Here is a 10,066-nt window from a genome sequence, read left to right as displayed (position 1 = left end):
TTAATGCATCTGAAAATGTGCTTTTAAAAACAAAAAAGACAGTAACTTTTAATTATGTCATACTGTAATGTCGAAAAATGAATTGTGATTGAGATTTAAATTAGACTTAAGCATTTTTGTGATATTGGGACCTGGTCATGGTAAAGGATGGTGAGTGATGATTACAGGGCAGTCAAGGATGGTGATGGTTGACTAAAGGGCAGTAAGGGATGATGAGTGTTGACTACAGGGCACAGTAAATGATGGTAAGTGTAGACTACTGGGCATAGTAAGGATGGTGAGTGTTGACTATAGGGCAAGGTAAAGGATGGACTAGACAATCATGGCTTAAATACTCCGCAAAGAGTGCATAGCGTGCATGAGTTTTAAAAACCATTGTTCCAACACTGACTTTAAAATTAAGACTAGAAGATAGTCAGTTGTTGTCTTGTGAAGTTTTCTGTCGATACACGGCGGTCTTGTCTAAAATGAAGTGATGAGCATGCATAACAAATACTTAAATAGGCACGTAAGTAACAAAGGCACCACAAAGCGATAGCCGACACTCAAAAACATAATTTGAACACAGGGCATAATTTGACAAAAGTCAAAGCCAGAGTTATTGACCTTGTAACATGTGTACTAAATTTCAGTGAAATATCTTTTAATTATTCAGCGTTAAATCTTGCAAGCATACGCATAGACACCAATGACAGTGACACCAATAGTATGATGATACCAATATTATTTTTCTAAAATATTTATTGTTTTACATTATGGTTTATCTATACTGCTTTCCAGTAAACAAATGCATCTGAGAGACTCTTCTCATGGTTCATGCATACTGTTAAACAGTATGGCCAAGAACGACTTCTCAAAGCATGGGTAAACAAAGAAACTAAAGCTGAGGAATGGTGGGTCTCTATATTTGATTCACATCATGTATAGCAAACAAATAAAAACATCAGTAAAAATCACTCAATAAAAAACCTGACTAGAATTGACATGTTACATAACTGAAAGTTCAATACAAGAGAATTCAGAGACTATCCAAGGTGAGAGAATTCAGAGACTATCCAAGGTGAGAGAATTTGGAGACTATCCAAGGTGAGAACATTTGGAGACTATCCAAGGTGAGAGAATTTGGAGATTATCCAAGGTGAGAGAATTTGGAGACTATCCAAGGTGAGAGAATTTGGAGACTATCCAAGGTGAGAGAATTTGGAGACTATCCAAGGTGAGAGAATTTGGAGATTATCCAAGGTGAGAGAATTCAGAGACTATCCAAGGTGAGAGAATTTGGAGACTATCCAAGGTGAGAGAATTTGGAGACTATCCAAGGTGAGAGAATTTGGAGACTATCCAAGGTGAGAGAATTTGGAGATTATCCAAGGTGAGAGAATTCAGAGACTATCCAAGGTGAGATAATTTGGAGACTATCCAAGGTGAGAGAATTTGGAGACTATCCAAGGTGAGAGAATTTGGAGATTATCCAAGGTGAGAGAATTCAGAGACTATCCAAGGTGAGAGAATTCAGAGACTATCCAAGGTGAGAGAATTTGGAGACTATCCAAGGTGAGAGAATTCAGAGACTATCCAAGGTGAGAGAATTCAGAGACTATCCAAGGTGAGAGAATTAGGAGACTATCCAAGGTGAGAGAATTCAGAGACTATCCACGGTGAGAGAATTTGGAGACTATCAAAGGTGAGAGAATTCAGAGACTATCCAAGGTGAGAGAATTAGGAGACTATCCAAGGTGAGAGAATTTGGAGACTATCCAAGGTGAGAGAATTTGGAGACTATCCAAGGTGAGAGAATTCAGAGACTATCCAAGGTGAGAGAATTAGGAGACTATCCAAGGTGAGAGAATTCAGAGACTATCCAAGGTGAGATAATTCAGAGACTATCCAAGGTGAGATAATTCAGAGACTATCCAAGGTGAGAGAATTAGGAGACTATCCAAGGTGAGAGAATTTGGAGACTATCCAAGGTGAGAGAATTTGGAGACTATCCAAGGTGAGAGAATTCAGAGACTATCCAAGGTGAGAGAATTCAGAGACTATCCAAGGTGAGAGAATTTGGAGACTATCCAAGGTGAGAGAATTTGGAGATTATCCAAGGTGAGAGAATTCAGAGACTATCCAAGGTGAGAGAATTTGGAGACTATCCAAGGTGAGAGAATTTGGAGACTATCCAAGGTGAGAGAATTTGGAGACTATCCAAGGTGAGAGAATTTGGAGATTATCCAAGGTGAGAGAATTCAGAGACTATCCAAGGTGAGAGAATTTGGAGACTATCCAAGGTGAGAGAATTTGGAGACTATCCAAGGTGAGAGAATTTGGAGATTATCCAAGGTGAGAGAATTCAGAGACTATCCAAGGTGAGAGAATTCAGAGACTATCCAAGGTGAGAGAATTTGGAGACTACTTAATGTGAGAGAATTTGCAGACAACCCAATGTTGAAGAGTTTGGTGACTATCCAATGTGAGAGTCTGGAGACTATCCAATGAGAGACTCTGGTGACTATCCAATGTGAGAGAGTCTTGAGACTAGCCAATGTAAGAGAGTTTGGAGACTAGCCAATGTAAGAGGGTTTGGTGACTAGCCAATGAAAGAGAGTTTGAAGACCATCCAATGTAAGAGAGTCTGGAGACTAGCCAATGTGAGAGAGTCTGGAAACTAGTAAATGCAAGAAAGTCTGGCAACCAGTCAATGTAAGAGAGTCTGGCAACTAGTCAATGTAAGAGAGTCTGGCAACTAGCCAATGTAAGAGAGTCTGGCAACTAGTCAATGTAAGAGAGTCTGGTGACTAGCCAATGTAAGACAGTCTGGTGACTAGCCAATGTAAGAGAGTCTGGTAACTAGCCAATGTAAGAGAGTCTGGAGACTAGCCAATAAAAGAGAGTCTGTTGACTAGCCAATATAAGAGAGTCTGGTGACTAGCCAATGTAAGAGAGTCTGGAGACTAGCCAATATAAGAGAGTCTGGTGACTAGCCAATGTAAGAGAGTCTGGTGACTAGCCAATGTAAGAGAGTCTGGAGACTAGCCAATGTAAGAGAGTCTGGTGACTAGCCAATGTAAGAGAGTCTGGAGACTAGCCAATGTAAGAGAGTCTGGAGACTATCCAATGTAAAGAGTCTGGAGACTAGCCAATGTAAGAGAGTCTGGAGACTAGCCAATGTAAGAGTCTGGAGACTAGCCAATGTAAGAGAGTCTGGAGACTAGCCAATGTAAGAGAGTCTGGTGACTAGCCAATGTAAGAGAGTCTGGTGACTAGCCAATGTAAGAGAGTCTGGAGACTAGCCAATATAAGAGAGTCTGGTGACTAACCAATGTTAGAGAGTCTGGAGACTAGCCAATGTAAGAGAGTCTGGTGACTATCCAATGTAAGAGAGTCTGGAGACTAGCCAATGTAAGAGAGTCTGGAGACTAGCCAATGTAAGAGAGTCTGGTGACTAGCCAATGTAAGAGAGTCTGGAGACTAGCCAATGTAAGAGAGTCTGAAGACTAACTAATGTAAGAGAGTCTGGTGACTAACCAATGTAAGAGAGTCTGGAGACTAGCCAATGTCTGGAGACTAGCCAATGTGAGAGGGTCTGAAGACTAGCCAATGTGAGAGAGTCTGGAGACTAGCCAATGTGAGAGAGTCTGGAGACTAGCCAATGAAAGAGAGTCTGGAGACTAGCCAATATAATAGAGTCTGGAGACTAGCCAATGTAAGAGGGTCTGGAGACTAGCCAATGTGAGAGGGTCTGGAGACTAGCCAATGTGAGAGAGTCTGGTGACTAGCCAATGTAAGAGAGTCTGGAGACTAGCCAATGTGAGAGGGTCTGAAGACTAGCCAATGTGAGAGAGTCTGGAGACTAACCAATGTGAGAGAGTCTGGAGACTATCCAATGTAAGAGGGTCTGGAGACTAGCCAATGTGAGAGAGTCTGGAGACTAGCCAATGAAAGAGAGTCTGGAGACTATCCAATTTGATAGAGTCTGGAGACTAGCCAATGTTAGAGGGTCTGGAGACTAGCCAATGTGAGAGTGTCTGGAGACTAGCCAATGTGAGAGAGTCTGGAGACTATCCAATGTAAGAGAGTCTGGTTACTAGCCAATGTGAGAGAGTCTGGAGACTAGCCAATGTGAGAGAGTCTGGAGACTATCCAATGTAAGAGAGTCTGGAGACTAGCCAATGTAAGAGAGTCTGGTGACTAGCCAATGTAAGAGAGTCTGGTGACTAGCCAATGTAAGAGAGTCTGGTGACTAGCCAATGTAAGAGAGTCTGGTGACTAGCCAATGTAAGAGAGTCTGGTGACTAGCCTATGTAAGAAAGTCTGGAGACTAGCCAATGTAAGAGAGTCTGGCGACTAGCCAATGTAATAGGGTCTGGAGACTAGCCAATGTTAGATAGTCTGGCGACTAGCCAATGTAAGAGGGCCTGGAGACTAGCCAATGTAAGAGAGTCTGATGACTAGCCAATGTAAGAAAGTCTGGTGACTAGCCAATGTGAGAGAGTTTGGCACAAATATTTGGTGACTAGCCAATGTAAGAGAGTTTGGAAACTATTCAATGAAAGAGAGTTTGGAAACTATCAAATGTGAGAGCACCAACATGTTAAAGGTATCAAGTAATTTAGTACAACAGCAACGAAACACATTATAACATATTACTATAAAATATAATGTAGAACAATCAATGTGAACATATGTTTAAACAAGAGCTATCGTAAGACAGTGAGCTCGACTACGCTGCTTTGACTTAAAAGTGTATACAATAACGATGTAATATGTGCCTGTCAAAAGCAATAAAACAATCAAATTTAAAAGTGAACAAGAATTGCCATGTGACAAAACCCGGTTTTTAATTATTGGCAGAAGAGATTCAGTTTCAACTGCTTTCTTCTATTTTTTGTAACAGTGACCTTGATCCTAAGGGCCCCAAACGCAATCCAATGAAAATCCTCCATAAACTCTTCCTACATAAAAAGTTTGGTCACAGTATGTCAATCATAACTGAAACAGTAATCTATTTTTAGTAACAGTGACCTTGACCCTAGGGAATCCATGAAAGCTCTGCATATCATCCACTTGTCCTATATACTAAGTTTGGTCACACTATGTCAACCCTTACTTAAGTTAATCAGTACTAACCATATTTCTTTTTTTAGCAACAGTGACCTTGACCTAGAACATAGCTCTCGGGGCCCAAAGCACAATCTCAGAAAAGGTCTCTATAAACTTTTCCTATATACCAAGTTTGGTCACAACATGTAGACCCTTACTTAAGTTATTCAAAACCAACCCTTTTTCTATTAATAGTAACCTTGACCTTGATCGTAGGGGCCTCAAACGCATTCCCATAAAAGGTCTCCATAAACTTTTTGTATATACCAAGTTTGGTCTCTTTATGTCAAACCTAGCTAAAATTATTCAATACATAATGTGACTTTGATGCTGCCCTCCCACCAGCCCGCCCGAACAATAACGCAAGTCATTCAAATAACTTGTTTTCCCTTTATGAAAATGTGCTTAAGAATATAACAAGAGGGCCATGATGGCCTTAAATCGCTCACCTAAGTAAAAGAGTTTAAGCTTTGTAATCCATATAGCTTGATATTTGTTCTCAAAGAATATTGAAAAACATACTGGTCAAACATGTTGCCTGGATAATCACTAACATGACTTGTCACAGTTGCCTGCACACTGACAGGACTTGTCACAGTATCCTGCACTCTGACAGGACTTGGTGATTGACTGCACACTGACAGGATTTTGTTCAGTTGCCTGCACACTGACATGACTTGATGATTGACTGCACAGTGACAGAATTTCATTCTCATACCTGCACACTGACAGGACTTTGCTCAGTTGCCTGCACACTGACAGGACTTGATAATTGACTACACACTGACAGCAATTGGTACAGATACCTGCACACTGAGAGAACTTTTTATTAGTTGCCTGCACACTGACTTTGTTCAATTGCCTGCACACTGACAGGACTTCATTCAATTGCCTGCACACTGACAAAACTATGTTAAATTGCTTGCACACTGAAATAACTTTTAGTAAAGATACACAAACAACAAACAGTGCCTTTAACTGCCTTAAACTCTAAAAATCAAATATCAGAACACATTCAGCACCTTCCACTAATATTATCGCTTCTTCCATTTAGGTCAACATCATCTTCTTTCAAATGTTCAAAATCATTTTTTCCTTTATATTCATCAAGGCTTATTCACTATCCACACAGAAGATAAGATTGTAGCTTAGAATAATCTACATGAAGTTTACGATAATCTACATGAAGTTCAATCGAAAAGTCTGATCATTAAATTTATCATTAAGTAAAAATGAAATTTCATCTAAAGAATAAAGTGTATAATAATTATTTGAATCTATGAACCTAAAAAAATAATAATAATTACCTTAGAAGTGACTATGTTGAAGACTTAATAAAATTTAAAATCTATTCCCTTGTTACTAAAAATAGAAAGTAGTGGAATCGCCAACAAAAAGGGAGACCATATAGCAAGACTTGCTGCCCTTGCTTCAAGAGTAACCTTTACATAACTATCAGATTTTAACATTTTGGCCATTTTGTCTATGTTGTTGATTAATCCTGACCCCTTGTTGTTTTTTGTAGAAGGTCACCCAAGGAAGCTTCCTGTAAAGTTGAATTGTATGTATTTCTTTAGACCTTGTGGTCAAGGATAACCCGTGAAAGTGCAAGCACTTATTTCCAACGGGGTCCTTTGTTTTTGCTGAAGGGACAGCACGCTGAAGAGACAGTGGTGGGATACAAGGAAGTCCGGGTGCGATACCCTAGCTCTTTTTCGAAGAGACCCCTTGGTTCTTTTACGTGCTCGGTGTAAAGCACCGATACACGGGGTACAGGTTTCCTGGGTTAAACCAGTACTGAGTACACCACTTTTCCAAGCACTACCCTTTAAATGCCAAGCGCCAGGCAAGGGAGCTACTTGTACCAATTTTTAACGTCTTTTGGTATGACGCGGCCAGGGATCGAACCCACGACCTCCCGCTCCGTAGGCGGACGCTTAACCACTAGGCCACGGAGACGGTAACAGATTTGGAATTTGGACTGGTAGTTTCAGAGGAGATGTTTTTTAAAGCAAAACAGGAAGACAGCCATTTGTTGTTGTTGATGTTGATCAATCATGATCCCTTGTTGTATTTTTGTAGAGGGTCACCCATGGAAGCTTCCTGTGAAGTTTCATTGAATTTGGCCAGGTAGTTTCAGAGGAGTTGTTTGTTAGGCAATTGTTGACGGATGGACGGACGGACGGATTGGTTTCGGACAATGACCGATCACAACAGCTCACCTTAAGCACTTCGTGCTCTGGTGAGCTAAAAATGTGCCTTTCAAAAGAAATAAAAATAAAGTTAAAAAAAAAAAAAAAAAAAAAAATTCAAGGGCCATAATTTGTATTTAGGGTTAAAGTGGAGTTATGTTTCTTGTTGCATTTTATTAAGTGCATTGAATGAAAGGTATAGAAGTTTTTTTTATCAAAATCCCAACATGCCCTTAACTTTAACTTGCCCTAAAACTTTAATAAATATCTCAACCTACCTTAAAACTTTAACCTAAAGTCCATAGTCAATCAGGGGCCATAATTTTTATAAAAGATAATATGGAGTTATCTAACCTCATTATGTGATGGCTCTGAACAACTGTGTGAAGTATTAAGTCAATTGAATGAACGGTATTGGACTTATAAGTTTAAATCCCAACTTGCCCTAAAACTTTAAGCGGGCGCCGACGCTGGGGCGAGTAGTATAGCCCTCCTTATTCTTCGAATAGTCGAACTAATGAGATTCAACAAGCCAAGGTTAAACAAACAACTACAGATATATCATCCAAAACACAGTGAGATAACAAGAAGCTATTCATTTACACAAGTTAATACCATTCATCCAGCTTTCAATCTGTATGTTATAGAATAATCATGTACAAACTCCAAGATGATACAAACAATACATATTTTTAAATATTCACCTTTTACATAATAAAACATCAGAAGTCCACATCTACATGTATATTGTTGCAATAGCATATGATATAGTTCTAAAAATGTCATAACTGTTGTTTCTTTGTTCAAAGTTTTGGGGAATATGTTCTGCTCAAGTCAAGAAAATGAAAGCTTATGAGAATTAAGTTTCAGACAATTTCAACAGAACACAGAAAACAAAGGTGACTTGTGATTTATTCCTTCCATACACTTCCAGAAAACAAAGGTGACATGTAATCTATTCCTTCCATACACTTCCAGAAAACACAGGTGACATGTAATCTATTCCTTCCATACACTTCCAGAAAACAAAGGTGACATGTAATCTATTCCTTCCATACACTTCCAGAAAACAAAGGTGACATGTAATCTATTCCTTCCATACACTTCCAGAAAACAAAGGTGACATGTAATATATTCCTTCCATACACTTCTATGCATTAAACACTTAATCATATTGTTCTTAGTCTTTGAGTCTCAAAACATATTATATTCAATTTTGTTAGAAATACTACATTCTGATGATAGACATTACATGTAGTAACATCTCTTTTATATGCCTGAGACAGAAATAAATATTTTAATAAACGCCATAATGAAGAAGACTAGAGATTCATTGCTTTAAATATGGTCATGGCCCTTAAAACAAACAGAACAGAATGAGAGTTTGAACTTGCATGTTTTATGAATCCCTAGTTATAATGTGTTGTATTGCACAATACTGGAAAATACAGAGCACTCAAGTTGAATTTACAGAAATGTTGTGACAACTTTTTATATTCAAGAGAAGTGTAATGACCATTCCCAATCTATCTGGAGACTACACTTGATGTGGTGATATCCGAGGCAGTGAGGGTTGTCGTGGTGATGTCAGACGGTGCAAGGGTTGATGAAGGAGACTGGTCATGTGGCCCTTCACCACCATCTTTCCCATCATCCTCCACTCTACTTGGTATAGGCGATCTTCTCCCAAAGGGGATCAACTCTCGGGGACTGTCTGAGGAGTCACCATTTTTTATGAAGTTCTCCCCCTTTAATGGACTTAAGCCTTTCACTTGAAAATCCATTTTAAAACGTTTCTGGAGTTCGTGTTTGAGATGGTTGCTGGATTTGAGGACACATGAGTGACATGACCGCACCTTGTGTGTGTAGTGAGAATTACCTGTGTCGTAGGTGAAGTCTCGTAGGGATTTGCACAGCTGTACACACCCAGACACAAGGTTCATACACGGACCTGCAATACAACACAATACAATGTTAACAATATCATACATCATAAGGAAAGCTATGAAAGATAACAAAAACACTGCAAGTGTTTACCCATGTTCATCTGCATTTCACAATTCATCAAGGAGCATACATTAAAATTTGTTAAGCCACAATAATAATCCATGCTACACACTTGTTTTGTCACTAGTAACAAGTGTACTTTTTAGGTAAATATTTTTTTTTAATTTTGACAAAGCTAAAGTGAAAGCATTAACATCAACAATCTACAAGAGATGTTTGCCCCTGAGCGCCATGTTGTCAAGATTATTTGGACAATTGAATGAAATATGCAAGAACTGAAATGAAAGCTGACTTGTCATTGACATTGGATGCCTTTGAGGCAGTTTTAAGATTATGACCATTCAAAGTGTGAGGATAGTAGATATAGTTTTTAATAATGTTTAAATGATGACTGATGCAGATAAAAATGTATCCTCTTAGCAGCAGGGAATAAGTAAATATGACAAAATTTTAATGACAAATATGAGTTATGACCTTTGACCTCAAAATCCATAGGACTCCTCAACTGGTCACCCAAAACCTAAATGACGCGTTAAGAGCCATGGGTGCAGGCATTGTTAAGTTATCACACAGGCAAACTTTTTGTGTTGTCAAGTTTGGTGACCATAGGTCCAGAAATCGTTGAGTTTGCCTTCAAAGTCACTGTGACCATGACCCTTGGCCCCGATGACCACTAAAATCAATAGGGGTCATCTACTGGTCAGGCCCAACCTCCAAGTCAAGTTTGAGGGCCATGGGTGCAGGCATTGTCGATTTATCACGTGGACAACCTT

At 39.2% G+C, this 10,066-nt stretch overlaps 1 protein-coding gene across 1 annotated transcript in view; it reads right to left on the bottom strand.

Moving 5' to 3' along the window:
• Positions 1-8,180: 8,180 nt before the first annotated feature.
• Positions 8,181-10,066, bottom strand: part of LOC128222117 (talin rod domain-containing protein 1-like) — a 47,406-nt gene continuing 45,520 nt past the window's right edge. The window contains exon 6 of the mRNA XM_052930975.1: positions 8,181-9,237. Within this exon, the coding sequence (XP_052786935.1) occupies positions 8,813-9,237 (425 nt within the window). The 3' untranslated portion in view covers positions 8,181-8,812. The remainder of the gene's footprint in view (positions 9,238-10,066) is intronic.

Source organism: Mya arenaria, chromosome 16 (assembly GCF_026914265.1).
Source record: "Mya arenaria isolate MELC-2E11 chromosome 16, ASM2691426v1".
In the NCBI taxonomy this organism is placed as follows: Eukaryota; Metazoa; Mollusca; class Bivalvia; order Myida; family Myidae; genus Mya; species Mya arenaria.
The sequence above is the reverse complement of the archived record's forward strand: the minus strand, read 5'-3'. Positions and strand labels throughout refer to the sequence as shown.